The sequence below is a fragment of the Alosa pseudoharengus genome, unplaced genomic scaffold (genome assembly GCF_046254945.1).
Source record: "Alosa pseudoharengus isolate Yale_2024_CS ecotype anadromous, Long Island Sound unplaced genomic scaffold, YU_APseudo_1.1 YU_APseudo_1.1_scf_22, whole genome shotgun sequence".
Taxonomy (NCBI): Eukaryota; Metazoa; Chordata; class Actinopteri; order Clupeiformes; family Clupeidae; genus Alosa; species Alosa pseudoharengus.
In genome coordinates this window covers 31,321,583-31,345,682 of record NW_027468680.1, presented here as the reverse complement: position 1 = coordinate 31,345,682, position 24,100 = coordinate 31,321,583, and the positions used below count along the sequence as shown (strand labels likewise).

General features: G+C 45.2%; 1 protein-coding gene across 1 annotated transcript in view; it reads right to left on the bottom strand.

The window, feature by feature from the left end:
* Positions 1-22,952, bottom strand: part of LOC143139129 (pleckstrin homology domain-containing family G member 3-like) — a 54,709-nt gene extending 31,757 nt beyond the window's left edge. The window contains exons 1-2 of the mRNA XM_076299718.1: positions 22,773-22,952; positions 9,628-9,698 (exon numbers count right to left, since the gene is read on the bottom strand). Of these exons, the coding sequence (XP_076155833.1) occupies positions 9,628-9,676 (49 nt within the window). The 5' untranslated portion in view covers positions 9,677-9,698; positions 22,773-22,952. The remainder of the gene's footprint in view (positions 1-9,627; positions 9,699-22,772) is intronic.
* Positions 22,953-24,100: the final 1,148 nt, after the last annotated feature.

The window sequence follows — 24,100 nt, the reverse complement described above, 5'->3', positions numbered from 1 at the left end:
GTGGAGGGAGGTGGAGGTCTACCTTTAGGTCTGACGAGAATGAATGTGTGCTACCTGCCAGAACCGACGGCAGAGGTGATGAACTTGACGATAGAGTTGTTGTGGAAGAGATTGAGAGATAGGTATTCTAGTTTTTCTTAGGGGGAAAGGGGATTCGGAAGATTTATCGCCTGGAAAAGGAAGTCAATATAATGAGGAATTCCGTACATAACGTGCACACTTCAAGTGCAATGGCCATAAATCATAACAAAAGGTATTAGCTAGTGGTTCAAAAATCCAAGAGCTTCCATCAATCGACACCTCTTTCCCGGTTCTCTCTCGTTCTCGCTCTGCATTCCCCCCATAACCTGTTGCCTGTGGCTGCAAGCACAGGCTGTGCCATGGAGAGTAAAATGTCACCGACGCTGTTAGTTCATGTTTTTCCTCCTGCCGAGACTGCAAAAACATATTCCATCCGTCCTCCAGGACAGGCAAACAAAGGCCTCCATACAGAGCCTGACCGTGCTGCTTCCGCAAAGGGAATCTATGCAAAGGCATCCGATCCCAATCTGCACTGTGTGTGTGTGTGTGTGTGTGTGTGTGTGTGTGTGTGTGTTGTGGCACTCAGACATAGGAGGCCTGGGCAGAGCTAGACATTTAGTCAGCAGCTCAGCCATGGCACTGGCATTTAGCATTTGCCTAAAAGCAGTTTGATTGACATGGCATATCTTATTTTGAAGGCACTAACCAGCATGGTAGGTATTCCAGTCCCACCCTTGAGTAGAACTGATTCTTATGGAAGACGCAAACTGATTGGAGGCATCTGTGGCCTACTGGTTAGGGAATCGGACTTGTTACGGTGGCCGATTCGATCCCTGACTGGCAGGAAAAATGTGGGTGGGGGGAGTGATCGAACAGCGCTCTCCTATATCCACATCCACGGATGAAGTGCCCTTGAGCAAGGCACCCAACCCACAACTGCTCCCCTTGAGCAAGGCACCTAATCCACAACTGCTCCCCGGCTGCCCACTGCTCTGGGTGTGTACTGTATGTGTGCTCTGAGCTCACTGCTCCAAGTGTGTGTATGTATATGTGCACACTACCCCCAGAAGGGCAAAATACAGAGAACAAAGTTATAACTTAACATAACTTAACTCTTTGACCAGAGTGGTCATTTTGTGGGTGATAAAACAAGTTACACCAATAAGTAGTACAAAAGACTGCATAATTAACTACGGTTTAAACCCAAACACATTACAGGAAGCCTGTGTTAATGCAACAACAGTTTCATTTTAAAACAGCCTCTATATGGTTTCACTGTCCTGAGCTGGGACTTCTCCATAACTGGTTACTATGTCTAAAGGTTTATCTTGGATTACTAATGCTGATCATTGCCCATCCATACGCAGACACTTGGGTGTGGTGTGTGAGCACCTAATGCAAATTTAGGGCCTGGGCAACACAGACCTGTTTCTTTCCAGCATTGAAATTTCCCTGCCAGTCAAATCAGCCATGATGGAGCCCTCTGTACCAGGGGACATGCAGCCATATTACACACATGGCCAACGCTGTGTTCGACAGAACTTATCACCTCAGCTAGACAGTGCTAAGTATATTCAAAACTTCAGAACATCCTTTGTTATTTCAACATGAGTGCATAATGTAATGCATCATGCATATCATTTTAGGTAAATAAGTATTATGCTCATGTTTGCACTTCAGCTAAATAAGTACTAAGCCCATGGTTACATTTGAATTATTTTACAGCAATATTCAAAATATTACTTTTAAATAGTTCAATTTTTTTATTCAAATTAGAATATGTTCTACATAGATAACTCCAGAGTACACTAATGGTCACACAAATGATCAACACAGCAAAACACAACATACAGTATCATATCAAAACATATGACATGACAGCTATCAACCAGGAAACAAAATCAGTCTTGAAACATGTCAGAGAGAAAAACAATATGCCCATGAAAGCTGAAAGCAACAGAAAGGCATCATTTGAAACGTCTTCACATACCTTCCCCTTGACATGGTAACGAAAGCCTTGATCAGTGCCACAGGTGTGTGCTACAGCTACAGCGCAAGGTGAGACATTCCTGTCAGTCGGAGCGCAAGAGTGAGATATAGCAGGTCCTGACCGTCAGCAGACTACTTATTCACATCCCCATCAAGAATAGCCTCTCCTCCTCTCCCTCTCTCGCTCTCTCTCTCACACACACACACACACTTTTGTCTCTCTCTTTCTCTCGCTCTCTCTCTCTCTCACATACACACAGACTTTCTCTTTCTCTCTATCTCACTCTCTCTTCACGTTTGGAGATGTTTGGATCTTCCTTGCTCATTCAGACAGAGCTGGGATGAATCATATGCCACTCCCACATATAACGAAACATCCTTCTAAGGCTTCACTCTCCCCCTTCTAGGATGCACACACACACACACACACACACACCTTTTTTATGACTCAATAACAAAGGCAGTGGGAGATCACATGACACTAATAAGATTAAAAGGCACCTCAAAGATGGAGTTCACTTTGGCGTGGTCTTTTATATTTTAAACAAAAGAGTGCTCTGTTGTATTTTTTCGACAACCATTGCGAGCTGACTCCGATTAGCACAGAGGTATGGGTTGCGTAACAACTCCCATCTCCATGCCTTGGGCTGTGATGTAACCCTCGGCCCGATGAGTCCCCAAACATGAGCAGTCTTATCACCAGTGCTTTGGCAGCAGGTTCAGAGCAGCTATATGACTGGTAGTTCATAACCAAATCTAGGGCCTGGCTGAAGGAACAGCTGACTGAGCTCATGCAAATGCTCCCCCACTCTCACTCCTCGATTATGACACCAGTGAAGCAGAGAGAAAGAAAACACACAGGGCTTACTGCTGCATCTGGCCTGTGGAGTGTTTACCCTAGTTTACCATGACATCACCCGATCTGGGCCCGTGCTGAAAGATGTCTTGCATCATGGGCTTCCTTCCTGTCCAAACTCTCTTTCTTTCCCCTCTTTCAAAATGAAGAAAACAGAAGAACTATGGAGGAGGGGCTACAGTCGCAGGCCTCTGTGAGCAACACCAGACACAGCAGGATGTAAACGATACAAATTGCCAATCCATGTAAATGTACGCTTTTTGGACGCTTTCTAAGGAACTCATCTAGTGGGAATGTTGCATTCTAGAGGACAAATGTCTTGACAAATGCTTTTGTCACACTGTTTTTTTCCACTCTGAAGCAACACATCTGAAGCTTCATTTATCATACCCTCATAATTATGTGTCTGTCCCGAATGTCCCCTCCTCCTGTCAGAGAGAGGAATTGCACTTGACTTTGCTCAAAACCTTAATGATAGCAGCCATTCCCCCTTTAGCCAACTTATACTTGCTGCAAAAGAAAGGACAAAAACAGAAAGATTGAGTCTTTGTGAAACACTTCTTTTCCTTTTTGCTTCTCTTGCCTTCTCTCCCTCTTTCATTCACTCTTTCTCTTTCTGTCTTTCTTTCTTTTTCTCTCCATGCTCCGTGCTGAAAGACAAGCCCAGTGCTCTGAGTGGGATGGCCCTCTCTTCCCACACAAAGACGGAGAGCACGTCCGAGAGAATCCATCCCTCTAATTTGTTGATTAGGGCTTTTTGTGGGTCGTCATTCAGCTGCGGCCAGAATCTCCCGATGGTGCCTCCAGCTTTCATTAATCAGTTAAATTTAACCATTGAGAGTCAATCAGCCCCCCACCCCCAAGTTCTTAACATTCACGAGTCACCCCTCTCACCGCACCACAAAGACCACAATGGGTACTCCGCTTTACATCCAAACAAGGCCTTCAGTGGCCCTACATGCATCCCACATGCACCACAAAAACCACACCAGGGGTTCCCAAGAGGCCAATGCAGGGGTAATGGAAGACACAAGGGGGCATGCGGTTTTGCCTTTATCCCCCTTGGGAAAGTCTCCTCCCTCTCCACAGCAGCAGTGGCAAAAGACAGCCCCACTGGGCATGCAGTGTGGAGTGGAGGTAGAAAGAGGAGAAGGAAAAGGAGGAGGAGGAGGTGGAGGAGGAGGAGGAGGTAGCTTTTAAGACGTGACTGTGGCCATGGAGGGCTTAGCCACTGAGCTCTATGGGTAACATGGAGTCAGAAGAGGCCACCAGCGGCAAATTCCATTACGAGCCACAGAGCTAAAGTCACCAGAGCGCTGCCCTCTTATTAGCACTGCAGCTTTGCTGTCGCAGCTTGAGTCCATTTGATGTCTGACAAACGCTGGCAAAAGGAAAAGCTTGTTAGGGGCCTTTCTCAAACTCTGACTGGCTTAGGAATCCCTGCTGTGTCGTCCCCCCCCCCCCTTCACACACCACCAGGGCAGCAGCAGCCACCCCCTATCAAAGTGGACCGGGGAAATTGTTAATAATTAGCTCAACGGCTGGTAAACAGGTTAAGAGTGGCAGCGCTGACCAGCGGGGGGAAATTCTGGTCCAGCATTCCATCGCGGCTGTCAAGGTCGGGACGTTGTTGGTTTAAGTTCAGGTCAGTTCCAACGCATTCATCACAGAGATGCAGAAAAAGAAGGGGAAAAAACCCAAAAGGAGAAAAAAAAAAACAGGTGCTCAAGACACTCGTGTGTTGATACTTTTAACAGGCACTTCTGAAGACTCCCCATTTGGTTGCCATATGCTCCACGGAGCTGCAGGCAATGACATCTTAATTACACCATTCAGACGCTCAAATACTGACTGGCGGTGCTCAGTCTATCCCCCACTTGCTCTTACAAATGATCCAAATTATGCCTTCAGTTATTTTTAGAGTAAGGTATCTCGTAACGCACGTGTAAGAGCTACCTGTGTCACCTTCTTCTTTATAATCGTCCAGAACCCCCTTCAATTTCCAGCAGCGTTTTAAAGACGCTGGTGGATTCTTACAGGTCTACCCAGTAATTTGAGGCAATCAAGAGGCTTCTGAGAACAGAGCGAAGCCTTTTCTTCAGGTAACCGTCAGATGTCAGGAGCGCCGAGGTGGGGAAAGAAAAGAAAAAAAAAAACAAGATGAGGAAGGATTTTCCAGGATTACGAAATGTGGCAGCCACTCAGGAGCCAGAGTGTTTTCTCTCATTTGTGACACCCAAATAAAAAAGGTCATGAAAATACAGCGGTCAGTGCTGATGTCCTCTCGTACAGTGGACAGTTCCTGTGTGAAAATACCTCAAGAGCTCAGCAAGCTCAGAAAGAGAATCTCGTGTATGATCAAAGAGGACCACGAGGAAGTGTTCACTCCATGGGCATGTGGACTGACTGCAAGAGAAGTCTTTATTTAACCACGGAGAGAGGGCTGGGAGATGGAGGAAAAAGAGTGAGAGATCAAATCAGACCCCAAGCTAAACTCTCAATGATTTTCCGCGGGGGTCACCATTGATGTTAGCAAAGCCATGCTGGAGAATAAAGGCAAAAGCACCAGATCCAATTAGCCTGAGCGCTATTACTGAGGCCCTGACCCTCAAGAGCCCCCCTTCTGTTCTCTGGAGCCTGGGCCGCACAAATCCCCACTTCCTGTGGTCGCCGACACAAGCCATCTGTGCAGCTGGATGTGAAAGGTGTGAGTCCATTGTAAACTTTACCACTGGCCTGAAAATCCACAGAAAAAAACAGTGACCCTGTTAGCACTTCCTTGTGGAATCAATCCATGGCTGCATTGGAAGTTGGACGAAAGGAAGAGTGTGTGTGTGTGTGTGTATGTGTGTGTGTGTGTGTGTGTTCAGGAGTGGATCTGGGAAGAAAGGAGGGTAAGGGGTTTGTTCAGTAGGCGAGATTTTGGGGGTGCATGGGAGAAAGAGGACTGTATTTTTTCAGGGTGTGTGAGAGGGGGGTGGCGGGGGGCTTTGCCACAACTCTTTCTTCAGAATGAGGCAATGCATTCCCGCATGACGAGGTCAGTGCATAGCACCAAGGGGGCCACGAGACATCTCTATGGCAACCTGCAGGACCTCATTAAATGGATGTTAACAATGTGCAGTATGGCATCTTTTTTTAGCAGAGGGTGGTTGGTTATCAATAGCATTTTGGCAGTGCCACAAGCGAATAGGGCTCCTTCGCAGCTGAAGGACTGTGGAGAATCGGTCTAATTCACTGGAAGAGAAAGTCATTGTTGGACGCAGTAAAATCATCCCCAGTGGGAGTAATGAGAGAAAGACCACGGTATAGGGGACAATGCGGTAAAAGGACAGTAAATCTTGGGCTGTTGAAATTCCACAGGGGGCCAGAACGGCCCACTCACCACCCCCACTGTCTCCGGGTACAAAACTCTACCCCAAGATAGAAACGTGGGGTGGGGATGGGGATGGGGGCAGAAATGCTCCCATGTGTTGCACCCAAATAATTTGAATATTTACTAAGCAGATGCTCTGGTGTGGGGCCTGCCATAATTCCAGCAGCAAACGTCCTGCAAAGTCCAACGCAGGGGCATATTTATGGATTAGCAGCGAAGACTGGCCTAAAGAAGTGGTGTGTGTGTGTGTGTGTGTGTGTGTGTGTGTGTGTGTGTGTGTGTGTGTGTGTGTGTGTGTGTGTGTGTGTGTGTGTGTGTTTACTGTCTGGTCATTCGCTGACCTAGGGAGCTGGACACTCCCGGAGCCAAGGTCAGTGATCCAGTGGCCTGGAAAATCTCCTGGGATCAGTCTGTGGATCTCCGCCACTTCCAAGCCACTGGGTTGTACAGGCCCAGCTGAATTCCACTGGGGTCAGGGGGAATGTTTTCTTTAGGGTCCGCCTCAGTCTGGGACATTGATCATAAGCAGGAGACAAGAGGGACTGCAGGGTGTGTGAAAACAGAGTGGCGTCTTTGTTCAATTGTTGTAATCACCACAGACACACACACACACACACACACACACGCACAGAGACAGAGAGAGGGAGAGAGGGTCGGAGCACGTTTCTGACTAATGTCATACTGAACGGCATCCAAGGGCCTGACCACATCACATGCTCCAAGTGGTGAATTAAGAAGAAGCTCCTAAGAGGATTGCTGTTGAAAACTTATTAACTTTGTACTTAAATCCCAGTGGCAAAATCATGTTTTCCAATGCAGTGCCTATGTGGAAACCGCCCCTCACAACACCCACCCACCTCTGACGTTCAACATAAAGTCAATTGTTAGATGACCTTTAATATTAAAAACAGCCAAACCACACAAAGTAATGAGCAGCAGACAGCATCAGAGTCAGGGAGACATCTGTGCCAGATGACGAGTAGATCTGGGCCCGATCTGAGACAGACCAGAGCCAAATGTGGACTGGAACTAATGTGGACTCAGCTGTTGGCTTTGTTGCAACCAAAACACTCAAACTCTCCAGTCCAACTGTACAAATCTTTACACACCTGTGGGACACCCCAGCAGTGAACTCAAGTGCGGGTGTCACTTTAACACTGGCCTTCTTTTACACACCGCTGGTGTTGTTCTCAGTGTGTCTCTTTGTTTGTTTGTTTACCTTGACGCGGAGCAGAGAGCCCTGCACCCCTCCTTTCAGCACTCGCATTCTTTCCCTCCCTCCAGCGCTCGCTCTGTCTCTCTCACTTCACTCCGACAGACTGGCCATGCAGATGGCCATGCAGATTCACAGATGTGCCGTCCTCGCCAGGACCGTCCCCCACGCAGATCACAAGCAGGGCTTGTCCAGCAGTCTCTCCCCAAGAACGAGGCTTTCAGCAGACGTCTGGCCCCATGCATACCAGGTTACAAACATCCACCCACGCAAAAAAAACGTGAAGGGGGGAAAAAAGACCCACAAACGCAGATACACTGGTGCTATAAATAGGAAGTGGTTCGTGAGCGGCAGATTGATAAAAATCCCAGATCTGGGGCCTGTGCCCAGACACGGAACAGAGATTAGGAGCAGCGCAGAGTCCCCCAGAGTGGAGCGCAGCGGAGTGGACGCTGGAGCCTCTCAGAACAGAGGAACAGAAAGAGAGAGACAGAGAGAGAGGGTGGTGCATGCACACACACACACACACAGACACACACACACACCCACACACACACACACCGGCCAAGCCCCAGTCCCGGGCCCCTTTTTTGGCGTTGGGGAGGCACAGCCTGGGAAAGGGAAGGGACGGGAGAGAAGGAAGTCTTTGACACGAAGGGCATTCTTCAGCCAGGGTGGCAGCTCCACGCCAACTGCCCTCGCCAGCTGGAGAGGAGGGGCAGAGGGACGGCACATGGGCAACAACGACGCCTCTGGCACTGGAGGATGCCCCCCCACCCCCTCCAAACTGCCCTGGTGCATAACGTCCTATAAATCCTGAGCTCCCGAGTCCAAACACAACAGTCCAGCACATACATATAACCCACAGCCCTGACTTTGGCCCTGCTCCTGGAATTGTTGCCATGGAAACACTGAATGGTGCTATTGGGGTCCGAGTGCCAGGGTTTTGGCCATACCTGCCAGAGCCTAATCATATTAATTGGGCATGATTCACAGACATTCCTGCACTTGTTTGGTCCTCGCAAAGAGCAGGGGTCCAGCCAATGTGAGCTCGAGCACCGACACACAAGGCTATTCTTGGCACTGGGTCAATAGCTACAACTTTACATGAGTGTTAGTCTAGAGATATTAACTGCATGATGGCATTAGACAATCACATCCTGTGTTTAGAGGTGATGGGCCATTAGTCTATTTGAGAGTGGGAAAAAACTCAAACCTCGATAAAAATCAGGTTTAGACCAGATCGAGCACAAAACTGGTCACGGTTGCTGTGGCAACATAACATTCAAGTGAAGCTTGTGAATGTTATCACCTCCGCCTCTCGTCCACTCAGAAACATTTTGAGGATATACAGTATTATATGAATGTCCACTGCCAGGCCAAAATAAAGGTCACCACCTGGATTTAACTAAGCAAATAGGTTAGAGCCTCCCTGTGGGGGCAGTGCTATGGTCTGGGGTTGCTGCAGTTGGTCAGTTCTAGGGTCAGCAACGCTATGTGCCCAAAGAATGAGGTCAGCTGACTATCTGAATATACTGAATGACCAGGTTATTCCATCAATGGATTTTCTCTTTCCTGATGGCACGGGCATATTCCAAGATGACAATGTGGTTCAGGGAACGTGAGACATTATTAACACACATATATTGGCCACCAAAGAGTCCAGACCTTAACCCCATTGAGAATCTATGGAATGAGCTGGAGAAGACTGTGGTTCGAATCTTCCGTCATCAATACAAGATCTTGGCGAAAAATTAATGCAATGCTGGATGGAAATAAATGTTGTGACATTGCAGAGGCTTGTGGAAACGAGCCGTGCGAATGCGAGCCGTAATCAAAGCTAAAGGCGATCCAACAAAATATTAGAGTGTGTGACCTGCACTGAAAATGAATGAATGAGAGGATGTAAGAAAAAAGAAGATTAAGATGAAAAAGAAAAAAAATAATACACATTGTGTATTTTAACCTGGTAGTGGTACATATTAAATTCATACCAGTTTCGTTATCCAGCTGCATTCTCAGAAAGGAGGAATATGAATAACATCTCCAGATATAGAGAGAAAGAAAGAAAGAAAGAAAGAGATGAACACATCGATTATTTATGGAGTGAGAGCAGCCATGAGCTCTGCTGTGGAGTAAAAGCAGGAGTGCACTGTCTGGGGTGGGCCTTACCTTCTCCCATTGGGCTGCTGTGGAGAGTCCACTGGGACCCCTCGGGCATGTCACTCCCTTCACAGAGCCTGCTGGGGAAGAAAGGGAGTGGGGAGTATGGAGGGAGAGGGAGAGGGTGGGAGAGAGAAAGAGAAAGAGAGAGAGAAAGAGATTTACATCAAAGGGAATACACAACCATGGAGAATTCACAAGCAGGTAGAATACACACAGCACAACAAGATAAGGTACAAGATACAGTATGGTATGGCTTTTATCTACCGTGACCTACATCAATGGAGTGCACAATAATCATTTCATTAATTCAGTTATGAAGTATTAGCCAGAGCACTAAAGACAATGTTTGCTTACTAAAGCAAGTGTGCAAAGACAACAAACTACAAGGAAATAAAATTAAATATTTATTTCTAATCATTCCTTCTAGTAGTGAATAACTCCTCTATCACCAAAGGCCATGTCAAGGTCTCACACCGGGAAAAAAAATACCTGCCCTCCAAACACACCAACAAAAACTATCCACCTGCGTGTCTCAAAACTGCTGACAAAAAAGGGCCTTTCCAGCCATTACGTCTGTAAAAAAAACAAGGGGGCTTCCAGCCGTCATTCAGCACTCTCTTATTTATGGAACCCTGTCAGTCTAAGCACTGTGCTAATGATATACACGCTATACTGTCATGTTTTTATAGGGCTTGCGTGATCGTGGATCACAGACGCAGACATGCGTGTGTGTGAACTACTTGTGGTCTCTGTGTGTATGGTCTGTGTGTATATGATATGTGTGTGTGTGTCTGTGTTCTGTGTGGACACACAGTGGTGTTTCCATGGGTCTTATCTCTCCGTTCAGAGGGGGGAGAATTCCGGTCATTCCAGCAGACAGAGTCATTCAGTGTTCTGTGCTCCTCTGTGCCAGATGCTCGCCAACGTCAAGCTCATTCTGCCAGCTCTGGGACACACTACAGGACTCATGACCGGCATGGACACACTACAGGACTCATGACCGGCTCTGGGACACACTACAGGACTCATGACCAGCATGGACACACTACAGGACTCATTACCAGCATGGACACACTACAGGACTCATGACATGACCGGCATGGACACACTACAAGACTCATGACATGACCGGCACTGGGACACACTACAGGACTCATGACCAGCATGGACACACTACAGGACTCATGACCGGCTCTGGGACACACTACAGGACTCATGACCGGCTCTGGGACACACTACAGGACTCATGACATGACCAGCATGGACACACTACAGGACTCATGACCGGCATGGACACACTACAGGACTCATGACCGGCTCTGGGACACACTACAGGACTCATGACATGACCAGCATGGACACACTACAGGACTCATGACCGGCATGGACACACTACAAGACTCATGACATGACCGGCACTGGGACACACTACAGGACTCATGACCAGCATGGACACACTACAGGACTCATGACCGGCTCTGGGACACACTACAGGACTCATGACCGGCTCTGGGACACACTACAGGACTCATGACATGACCAGCATGGACACACTACAGGACTCATGACCGGCATGGACACACTACAGGACTCATGACCGGCTCTGGGACACACTACAGGACTCATGACACGACCAGCATGGACACACTATAGGACTCATGAGCGGCATGGACACACTACAGGACTCATGACATGAGCGGCATATGGGTCGTGTTCCCACTGACATCTTCACTCTCTTTTCTGTTCCTTCTTAAGGTTCTTTCAAGTCTTTATAATCCATTTTTATTTTAATTCAGCTGTTGGTGTATGTTCACTGTTGTTTTGTTTTTTTGTTTTTTACTAAATCTCACTTTTCTTTCACCTGTGGGACTGAGATTTCTTTTTAATTAGCATTTTATTCTTTTGCGCAGCGTGTTTAAGTACTAAGTACTTTTTCCCATGTCCAATTCAAAGCTAAATTAAATTTTTACAGCATCTAATAAAAGGTATGCTTTGCAGGCGCCCTGACACCTCTGTTTAAATGATAGCGGTGTTTTACCCCGGGGTTCACCCTGAGAAGCCCTTTAGGGTTTCCCCTTTTTCTTCTCCTCTTCATGCACATCTGCAGATAATACCTGTACAGTGTATGTCCATTAAGTGGACCAAGAGACCAACTAAATCACGGCCACTATGGACTGAAGAAGTCCAGATGGCCACCTAAAGAATGTTAAGCTTTTCAGGACCTCTGTCAAAATGAAAAATCCTTATGACGCACAGTTTCTGTGGGCTACAGTAAACTTGAACTTTTCAGCAGGTTCTGGTCTGTGTGGCAAGATTTGGACAGAGGCCAAGTTGAAAGGGCCAGGAGGTTGAGGTGCTTTGGCCAACAGTCCAGGCAGAAGCATCACCTCTCATTACATCAGCCCAAAAGGGGAAGAAGTTACAGCTGCAGCAGAAGTTCAAAAAAGTCTTCCTCTGTTAATCCCCCGGCTAGTTCTCTCATGTGGATGAGGCGTGTCAAAGCGCCAAATGACTCTGTTTCCCACATCACTGAACCCATCGCACAGGCCTGCAGAGGAGATGGTGTATGTGTGTGTGTGTGTGTGTGTGTGTGTGTATTTGGGGAGGTGGGGGGAGGCTGGGTTAAATCTCCATTCCCAAATGAAATCGAATTAAATTAATCCACAAGACTTCACCTCTGAGGGCCCAGACTGTGATTCCTGGTGAGCTATCATCACAGCCGTCGGGGGCATTTGAAAGGGCTGCATACTTTGGCGCAAGCTAGATCAGAGCCGGGCTGAAATTCTTCAGGGATTAGGATGGACAGACATTGTTCCGGAGAGTGGGCTCATCATTGGTCCGAAACGACGGCCGGCTACTGCTGAAGGGAGACCAAAGCTTTCATGTCACGGGAGGGTCAGCATGAGTGAGTAAGCAGAGGAAGGCTCCCTCACTGACAGGGCACGGCATTAGCGCTGTGGAGAGCCACATCCACATCCACATCATTATCTAGCCAATGCTCTATTGTACACACAGTAAAAAGGATGAAGTGAATTACAACAGTGTAGATAGACGTTCAAAACTCAAATTCTTCCCTCAACATCTTAGCTCAATATCCACTGCATACACTCAGTTTAGTGAGGTGACCGTCAAAGAGTAAGTGAGTGAGTGAGTGAGTGAGTGAGTGAGTGAGTGAGTGTTTGTGAGGGAGCAAGAAAGAGCTCGACAGTGAATGGGAGGAAAAGAAGTTTGTAAGAAGTTTGGAAAAAGGGGGATGTTCATTGATTTTAAGTTCTGTTGGCTTACAAGCCCCATTCATTCATCTCAGCCCTTATTGCTAATAAAAGGGCGATTAAGGATTACTTTGCTTTGCCAGAACACAAAAGCACACATATCAGTCTTTGAGGTCCTTCTATACTCAGGAATGTTTGCTAAGTTTACACAGCCAACAATGCCCACTTCAAAAAGCCTGAGTAGAATTCCCCTCGAAAATAGGAGACCCAATTGGTCATCTGGCCGGACATGGATAAGGCCAATAACCCAGTTCATGGAAAATGACTGAAATTCAACACAAGCCCTTCCTAAAAGAGCCTGAAAAGTCATGCATGGTGGTTTAAAAACATGAAGTTAATTAGGGAGCAGTATCTAGTATGCAGACTATACTTTTTCATTTGTAGCACCAATGGATAAAGGTTTGCCTGGATGTGCGTGGCTTTTTTGACATTTAAAAATTCAACACAGCCATGGAACATGGAAAACCATGCCAAAGACAAAAAAGAGAACGCAAGCTTGACAACAAAACTCAGGCTTACTGGGGCTCTCGTTTTATTCAATGACCAACGAGAACCCTAAACAAAAAGGAAGCTTTTAAAAGGGAAGGGAAGAAAAAACATACAACAAAGACACAAAAACATTGTGGTTGAAACAAGTGTTACAAATCAATTACAAAACTTCCAAAACCTTTAGCTCTGTACGACAGCTGTTATTGTTTTCATAATCTCCACTGTATAAACCCCTCGCAGGCCGATGTGGCGTTGTAATTGCTCACCTGGGTCGAGGCCAGACACCCGAATGGCACACACACACACACACACACAAATGGAGAGCATTTGTTCCCACAGCTGATAAGTGTGTTAACCGAGGGGCGAACCACCCAAACGGAGGCCTGGAGCTTGTTTCCTAATTGGACACAGATGTGGAGGGAGGGAGGGAGGTGGAGAGGAGGTGGGGGTTGAGGGGGATCATATGAACATGGGCTTAAGGAGTGGAAATGGAGGGCCTCCTCCCCACACTCCCATCTCTCTCTCACTCCCTCTCTTTTTTCTCTCCCTTGTTCACTCTCCCTCATGCCCTGTTCTCTCACACACTTCATCAAGCCCTCCCTCCCGCCCTCTCTCTCCCTTCCTCCCTCTCTTTCTCTCTGTCTTACTTGCTGTCCCACTCATACCCCTTCCATCCACCTTCCCTCTCACCCTCCAGCCCCGCCCCCTCTCTCGTGTGCTACCCCATCCTCCTTGCTTCTCTTTTTCTCTACCTGTCCATCTTTCTTTCTCTCTGACTCACAATCTCTCCCCCTACCCACCATGTTCTCCCACTCAATTGTCCCTGTCTCTCTCTCAGTCTCTCTCTCTCTCTCTCTCTCTCTCTCTCTCATGACACCACTCTCCTGAAAATCGACCCCTCTCCCTCTCTAAATCCTTTCTATCTACCTCTCTTTCTCTCTCTCCTGGTAACTGATAACATGTCTGACAGAAGATGATTCTAGAATCTTCCTGGCCCTGATCGGGCGCTGTTCCAGCCGCTATCTAGGGGCCCTCTAATCTCCACATGTTCCTCCCCCTCAGCACAGAGCCTGAGCCCGAGCTCAAACAGCAGCTTATGTCAAGCCCTTGAGGAGAGCGAAGAATGGACCAGACGCACACTTATAGATATAATGCAAACAATGCTATCAGAGTAGTCTTCCCAATAGCAGAAGTCCTGGTTGTGTGTGTGTGTGTATGTGTTTAATGTGTGGCAATAATGGCAATGTGCTACATAAGTTTGTTCATTGGGCATGTGAGGAGGGATGTGTGTGTGTGTGTGTGAGTGTGTGTCTGTGTATAAATATGTGTGTGTGCGATATAAAAAGTCATTACAAAACTCACACACAGTCCCTATACTGTTAAAAACGTGCAACGTGCATCTCATAAATAATCTCTTGAACACAGGAACTGTAAACAATCTTTTACGATTTCTCCTGCTCCTCATTGAGAAACTTCCAAGAAGCCCTTCCTGTGAGTATAGGCCTGGGATACTGGGATATTGGGATACCTATGGTTAACCTGCCCAAAGGGACCAATAAACTGCAAGCTGAGCCAAAGTTAGCCCTTAAGGTGAGTACGCCCTTCTCACATTCTCTGCATGGGGTCAGAGAGGTCACCGAGATGGAGAAAGGAAGTGAATCATATGACATGCTGCTGAATATGATTTAATTTCACAACAAAGTGTTACCAGAGATAAAAAGAGGTGGCTATGTGTCTATGTTAAGCCAAATTCAAGGTCAGCTCAACTAATATGCAAGTGAGTGATCATGCACTCACACAAGTGAGGTTCATTAGGGCATAGAGGACAAACACTCACTCTGGGCAACTTTAATTGCACACTGTAAGTGATGTCAGCATTTCCTACTAACGTCCACCTGATTTGCCGTGCATAGGAATACATCTATACCCCCAATGTGCACTGTGCACACAGGCAAAGATGGCCCTCTCCTTAAAGTTTCCTGATTGTCAAACAGCCAGAGTGAAGCCATTTTAGTCGCTCATAGCAGAGCCCAAGACAGTCCCACAGCATTTTTTCCCAGAACATCAATTTTCATGATGATATCAGAATGTCAAACAACAAAACTGACATATTCCAGAAAAGTATCACTTTGGACACTTTTTTAGTGTGTGCTTCCCGGACGCAGTTCATCACAATACTTAAAATACAAACTTCCACACAAAGACATTACTTGGGGAATTGACTCCACCCTGTCAGAAAGCCTCATCTGAAAGACCACAAATAGCCTCTGCTCTTAACATCAGCCATCCTAGCCGGCTCCAGGGTCTGTGAGGGCATCACTGGGGCCCCTTGAGACTTGCTTGCAAGGCAATGAGAAAGCTTCCTGAAAAATGCCGTCATAACGTTTACATGACGAGGAGAGAGAGGAACGGGGTGGGAGAAGAGGGTTTAATGCCCTTCCCCCACCTCCCAAAGAACAAAATCCCAACTGACAAACTAACTGTGGCTGAGACTTCTGGACCGAAACAGTCTTTATTATTTCAGCGGTATGGTTTTGTTTATGCAGCCTGACCCCATTCTTACCCTTTCCCAACCACCCTGCCCCCCACTCAAGGAAATCTCACACGGCTCACACAATGCTGGGGGAGCAATGCCTCTCCCACACCACACCACACCACCACACCACACCACCACCACTCTGCGTTTATGGCACAGGTCAACAGCTCGCCGTTTGGCCAACCACAGGAGGATAATGATAAACCACAGTCTCTCTCTCTCTCTCTCAGGATATGTAGTGTGTACATACAGCACACATATTATTTCATTATGATCACACACACACACACACGCACACACTCTTCCTCTACCACTACTCAGTAATAATACTTGCAGACTTTTGAGCACAACTCACCATTTCAATAATACGACACTAGATATTGGGCAGCCAGGACCATTAACTGACCCTTCAGCTTCAAGTGCTAATAATTAACAGAACCTCTTCACCTTCAATGAGAAGCTCTTTCTGAGTAATAAAGATCTCAAAAGACCCAATTCCCACAATGGGGTGACATGAGGAAACCTAATATTCAAGTGAATTGGACTTCTAAAAAAGGAAATGTCGTAGAGCACAAATCAGGTCATGGAAAAGACTTGACCGTGAACACAACCTTTTTAGAAAGTGGTCATTAAGTCACCTTGTTTATCTTGCCTTGAGTGGTTAGTCCTTGAGGGCGGCCTGGGAAATGGGGCTTGTACACGACAGCAGCGAATGTATGTTTTAAGACTAATCCTCGTTCAGCCTCAATCAGACCTTCCCAGGGTTTCTTATCTTGTCCATGTAATCCACCACTAAGTCCTTATAAAATAGTCAAAACCTGGAACGTCCAGACTCATTTCTGGCAACTCAGTCCCCTTTGTTTGGATAAATGCCAGAGGGGTTGCTACCCAATTTCCAGCTGCCTGGATTTAAATGGCTCCATTTGGCATCTTTTAGAAAGGCTCTACAGTCGAAACACTAGAAACCTATTTGATGATCTCACTTTGCTCCACACAGATGTAAGTCATTCTGTCTCAGACAGCCAAAAATCTTCCAAAGCAAAGTGACAGTTACCGAGTCTGTTTCAACTTCTGTTATAATTTGGGGCTCTGGTGGTACAGACCCAGTATCAATTTCACTGAACCTTACCGAATGAGGGGAAGGAAACAACTTATTTTAATACAAAAAGGACTTTTCCAAACTATACTTCTACAAAGGATTCTTTCAGGAAAATATTCCGTTTCTTCTTATAAAGGAACTCCTACTCCCACAGAATAAAAAAGAAATCACACACTGTGATCAATGCACCGTGGAACCCTTTTCATCAGTTTCTGGACTCTCTTGGTAGAGTGGTTCCTCATAGGTTCTTTTTTTTATAAGGATGTCAGCCCAAGAGTGCCAGCCATGTTCTATAAATAACCATTCCACACCAGATTATGAGTAAAACATCTAAATTTACGTATGTAAGAAATGTATTTAAATTAATCATAAAATGGCCCTGATATGTCACTAGACATTAATAAATCATGTTCATTTTAAATACTTATATCACTGACAACAGTAGTCCGGACAGGATATTGTTGCCATTTAAAAAGTGAAGTTGCAGCCCTCAACTGATGTTGATGTTGTCATGTTGTGTTTTGGCCTGATGCGCCACCCTCCACCTATCTACTACCGTATTTTCCGGTCGCTCCTGAGTATAAGTCGCATTAGTCAAAAAATGCGTCATGAACAGGAAAAAAACATATATAAGTCGCACCGGACTATAAGTCGCATTTATTTAGAAATGTATTTCACAAAATCCAAAACCAAAAACAGAGACTATGTAACTGGATTATTGAGGCCAAAAAGATTAATGTTAATGAAGACGAAGGAGTGAAGGCAGCCAAGAGGAGGGCAGGAAGGTCATTGCAAAGCAAAAGATTCACTGAAAGAAAATACCATGTGGTACACCAAAATGTATCTAAAATGTGGAGAATACAATGCAATCAAGTCATGTAGAGTCACAGGCTGGCAGCAGATTAAATGCTCACAAGAGAGAAAAAAAGATGCGGTTTTAGACGTGACTGAAGCAAGCCAGGAGATAGGCCTATAGGCCCGACGGTAATTGGAAAGCAATTTACAAAAGATTCACTGAACAAAAATGATGATATGATACATGACAATTTTGCTAAAAATGTGGAGAATGCAATGCAATCAAGCATTTTGGGCGACGTGGAGTCACAAGCTGGCAGCAGATTAAATGCTCACGATAGAGAAAAAGACGGTTTTAAAAGGACGTGACCGAAGCTGAGGCAAACCAGGCAATAGGCATATAGGCCCGACGGTAATTGTAAAGCAATTTACAAAAGATTCACTGAACAAAAATGCTTATATGGTACATGAAAATTTAGCTAAAAATGTGGAGAATTCAATGCAATCAAGCATTTTGGACGATGTGGAGAGACAAGCCGGCAGCAGATTAAATGCTCGAGAGAGAAAAATATGCGGTTTTAAAAGGACGTGCAGACCGAAGCTGCAGCAAGCAGGTGATATTTAGAAATTTATTTCACAAAATCCAAGACTAAGAACAGACAGACTATGTAACTGAACACATTGAGGCCAAAAATATTGAGAATTCTACAGGGAATCTTGAAGACGAAGGAGTGAATAGTGGCAAGAGGCAAGCCGAAGGCTGCTGACAAGTGCCCGACGCTATTGTAAAGCAATTTACAAAAGATTCACTGAACAAAAATGCTGATGTGGTACATGAAATTTTAGCTAAAAATGTGGAGAATGCAATGCAATCAAGCATTTTGGACGATATAGCGTATTGGCACAAGCTGGCAGCAGAACAAATGCTCGCCGAGAGAGCGAGAGAAAAAAAGATGCGCATTTGAAACCAGGGCCTAAATTTCAGCGCGGGATTGCGCATAAATTATTACTAAGTATTGAGCATACTAATAGTCCCGCAACGCTAGCCATCATAATGCGAGAAATTCCCACACATTTTACAGCGCTGTCTGACATTAATCTAATAATGGGGCGGCCTGAAAACGGACCAACTCTGACTTCAATTGAACCCGGATTCAATTGAAGCAGGATTTGTCACCGCTAAAGTCAAATTATTATAGCCTATTGCGTGCTTCTACATCAACCGCTATCGACAGGAAAGTAAAACAAACGTTTAGCGATCAGGAACCGCAAACACATGACAGCCTATAATATAACGCGAGAGAACATGGATGTGTTCTCCATTTGAGGAACGTTATAATCGATTGCGGACGTGAACATACAGCTACAGACACGGAGAGCATAGTAGGCCTACTTTCACTTTCTGTGCGTATTAACGTGAAAGATAATTAGTAGCAAAACAGCGATCAAATATTACATGGCAGTGAGTTTTGTTTTCAAATGTTTTCATGCATGTCCAGATAACGGGTGAGGAATGTTTAGGGGACAGACTATCGTGAATCCTGAATTTATGGCTGGGCAAAACTCATGGTGTAGGACAATGACTTCGTTGGCAACAATATTAAACCAACCAACAATATAAATTATTAAGAAGAGCTATTTTATGAGTTAAATTGAAACAAAATTATACTGGCTTTTATTTGTCCGAATCTGAGGCCCAGCTATAATTAGAATCCCGGCAGTAATTTGAGGATTTAAAGGAGAATTCCGGTGTGATTTTGACCTAAAGTGTTTTGAAACATGATACCGAGTGTGAACGTATGTCTCATAGCCCATCTCGGCTTGTCCCCTGCACTCCGAAATCTGGCGCTAGTTAGCCGATGCTACCAACAAGGCGGTCAATGGTTGTGCCTCGGCATCGGCATAGCCATGCAAATAAATCACTGTTTTACACCATTTACGAGGCTCAATGTATCTCCACACTTCATTGGTAGACTTCCAAGGGCCCTGAGATTTAAAACGAGACATTGAGAACTTTGAAAAAGCACTGGTAGTTTACTTACAAGACGATTTATACAGACAGTATCTTCTCGAAGTTTAGCGTTTGCAGCCATCTTGAATTTAGTCACGATAAGTCGAGCGACGAGTAAGAATGAACAGGTATGATAAGGGATCAGATTCCAAAAATAATTCTGTGGAAATGCATGGATTACAGTTTCTTCCAGTAGCAGCAACTGGAATCCATGCATTTCCACGGAATTATTTTTGGAATCTGATCCCTTATCATACCTGTTCATTCTTACTCGTCGCTCGACTTATCGTGACTAAATTCAAGATGGCTGCAAACGCTAAACTTCGAGAAGATACTGTCTGTATATATCGTCTTGTAAGTAAACTACCAGTGCTTTTTCAAAGTTCTCAATGTCTCGTTTTAAATGTCAGGGCCCTTGGAAGTCTGCCAATGAAGTGTGGAGATACATTGAGCCTCGTAAATGGTGTAAAACAGTGATTTATTTGCATGGCTATGCCGATGCCGAGGCACAACCATTGACCGCCTTGTTGGTAGCATCGGCTAACTAGCGCCAGATTTCAGAGTGCAGGGGACAAGCCGAGATGGGCTATGAGACATACGTTCACACTCGGTATCATGTTTCAAAACACTTTAGGTCAAAATCACACCGGAATTCTCCTTTAAGTATGCACGTGTGTTTCACGACTTGTGCATTTGAGAGCGCTCTCTCAAGGCTGTAGACGATAATGTTTCATGTAGGGTTCATGTCAGTTAATATAAATTAACATTTAAAAACATGTTCAATTATATAATTTTTTTCATATATAAGTCGCACCTGACTATAAGTCGCAGGACCAGCCAAACTATGAAAAAAAGTGCGACTTATAGTCCGGAAAATACGGTAATCACAAAGTCAGTGTTTCGGCATCCGGGTTGCCAGCTCTGCCAGTCAGGGGGGAGGGGGAGGGGATACACCGCTCTACAGTATTTTGAAAGTGATTGCAGTACCAGTTTTTAACACAATCTTACATACAGTTCCTTTAAATTCCACAAATGGTATCAAATTTGGTCCTAAAAGAGAATCCTCGGCATAGACATCGACTGTATGAAATAGAACCAGACACATGACAAGACTCTAATTTCCATGTTTGTGTGTTAATACTGGATGGTTTTTAGTATCTCTATACTAAAAACCATCCAGTATTAACATACAAACATACTCCACACCCTGCACAGCATTTTTGAGCATCACCATTTATCACATGGGCCTTTGTCAGCATTATGGCAGCCAGCAGTCGGTTTTCACCATCAGATCAGATGGGGTGATGACTGTGTGAGGCGCTTGGCTTTGTGCTCGGCGATAAGGGGAAGTGAGCGCAGTGTGAGGCGGAAGAGCTCCACTCCCTTGGCAGCACCTATCTGTGCCGAGATCAGGAAGCAGACGACGCTTCAACACCCTGGGGTGAGGCACGCCACAGGCCCTTGCTGAGCTCTGCAGCCTGCTCCACAAACAATGGGACACACTACAGCACACTGCTCCACAACCCCACCTCCCATATGAGAACTGCACTAGACTTAACTATGGCTCTTTAGTTTTTAAAACATATCCTCTCATTAACAATGCTATATGTGCTGGAGCAGGCAGGCTGCAAGTGTGTGTGTGTGTGTGTGTGTGTGTGTGTGTGTGTGTCCTCTGGGACACAGAGTCATGTAGTTATGTAGTTACGTCTGGGGTATGAGGTGGAGTTCCTTTATGGTTAGTTTTCTGAAATGCAAAAACATTTATTTTTTTCCCCTTCTCCAAAATGTCTGGGTCATAGATAACACTCTTCCCCTTCTTCTGACAGCACAGCAGAAGCCACAAACTCTCCCCGTCTGTGTTCCTCCCCTCCCAGCTGCAGTGAATGTGTCCCCCCAGACACAACAAGATGCACGATCAGATAGCGAGGAACCACTCTGCAGTCCTTCCTCACTGAAACAGAGTAGAGGGTGTAGATATTTTCTGGGGATGGGTGGAGGAGGTGGAGGTAGCAGAGGGGGAGGAGGTGGATAAAAATCTTTCCAGGGTCAACCCTCACTTTCAGAGCACACCGTGCTGATGGGCTGAGCAAAGTTCAGCTCAGCTGCTAATGGTAATGTTTTCTTTTATAAAACAAACAGCCCTTATCTGCCCCGAAACTTTTACCCTTGCCAGGGCTCTGGGTCGTCATTGTGGCGTGTGTGTGTGTGTGTGTGTGTGTGTGTGTGTGTGTGTGTGTGTGTGTGAGAGAGAGAGTGTGTGTGTGTGTGTGAGTGAGTGAGAGCAGTATAGATGTAGGTCACCATATCGTCAGAGTATTTGGCTAAGGTAAAAATGCATTTTATCCTTCAGGGTATCAATAAAGGTATTTAACAATAAACAGATCTGAAAAGGGACAAGTATGGCAGCCTGACCCTCAAAAGGCATGACAACATAAATGCACTGACAAAACATATGTAAATATCTATAATGAAAGGAAACACAAAAAAACATTTGATAAGCTACAATAACAGTAACGAAACACAAAGTGGCAGACTAATAGCCATCTAGATGTTCAACATGCAGATCACTGAGAGTCGGAAAGACTTCCAAAACGTCCTTTCAAAGAATTTCATTTAGCAAAAATACGTCTTTTTCATGATTTACGGGCACAAAACTTCCAGGTAAACGCAATACGTCCGGTTGAGGAATTCAGTGTGCAAGACAGTCTTGTCTTCACCACCACCACTACAGCAACATTATGCCCTCTCGCAATCAACTTACGGTGAAGTTTGACAGTCTCACACCACACCTAACTCACAAACTGCAAAATGTTTAAGATAAATGCAACTGTCAGATACCCTAACATCTGCCGTTGGCGTTATATTCCCAAACTAAGCTATATTGTGCAAGCCACTAATGAGGAGGGCGCTTCTATTTCGCCTGGTCAACAGTTGCCAAATTGCACTTACCAGTTTACTTTAGATCTGGCTCTTGCGCGTTAGGTCCCCAAACAAAAAAATGAGCGATACGATAATGTATTCACATTCGCAAGGACTTGGTCATCACACCGTTCCCTTGAAATCATTGCACCATCCTATTCAAGTTATGTCCCGCTCTCATCTTGCTCAAAACGCGACTTGACTCCACTTTGCTGTAATTACAGCGCGATAACCACCCCGCCCACATCCATTACGTCACTGGCATAACAACAGAGTTGCTTGCTTCACCTTGAGCGCACCTTCTCATAATGTTTCTGCTTATGCCATTTATTTGAAAGTTGTCGAAACTTGAAGTGTGTCACCTACATGGATTGAAGTCAACAATTTCTCTCCATCTCAACCCACTTCAATATTACTATATTTGTAGAAGCTTCTCTCCACAATGTGAAAGGGTTGATGGAAAGCAAAGGAGCAACAATATTTGATCTAATCTGGTTTCCTCTTTCATTTGTTTTGGTATATGAACATATTTGCATGGTATGTCCAAAATTCCATTGAAGCAGAATTTTAAATTTGGTCTGTGATCAGACTACACAAAGACAACACATCTTGAAAGAATGCATAATGATATCAACCCTGCAAGTGACACATTTTCATATTTGATCAACCAGGTATATGCTTAGTTAAAAGGCTCATGTTAAAAGACAACATGCAAACCTATACCGCTGGGCCGGCTCTCTTGCTATGCCATTTTGTACCACATGTGGCCGCTGTAATAAATATAACGTAAATAACTCCTAAAGGAAAAATAGCTTTCCTAAATACATTTAGAAGTGGAAAGCTACACATTAATCATGGATTGATCATTAGGCTACAGACTTGGTGAAGTCATAGTGACACATGCTGTTCAGAAGCACTACTTTACCTCCAGCCAGTTAGCTGAAAATTCTGACTCAGTTCTTACCATTTAAAAATGCCCATAAGCCTATTGAAAATGATTCATGTGAAAATGAAATGTCATGGACCCACATTACCTTTGCTAACCTCTGATACCTGTGAACATGCCTTTCAAATATCAACTAATTATGTCCATGAACGCCACTACAAAAAGTGTGTTTAATTATTCAAGTATGGGTTTGTAAACAGGCAACATTCTGACCATGGTTTGTGAACTAGACTACAACCATAGACAGTGAAACTACTACGGCTTGGACAGAAACTTGTGCTGTAAAACTTGAAATAAGGCTGCCCTCTGCTGGTGAATTCTGGGCATAATTTACCTCACAGGAAAACCAGAAGGCCATAGAAAATTCTCCAAACAAAACAGGTTTAAATCCAATGTCAGTCTTATTAAAAAA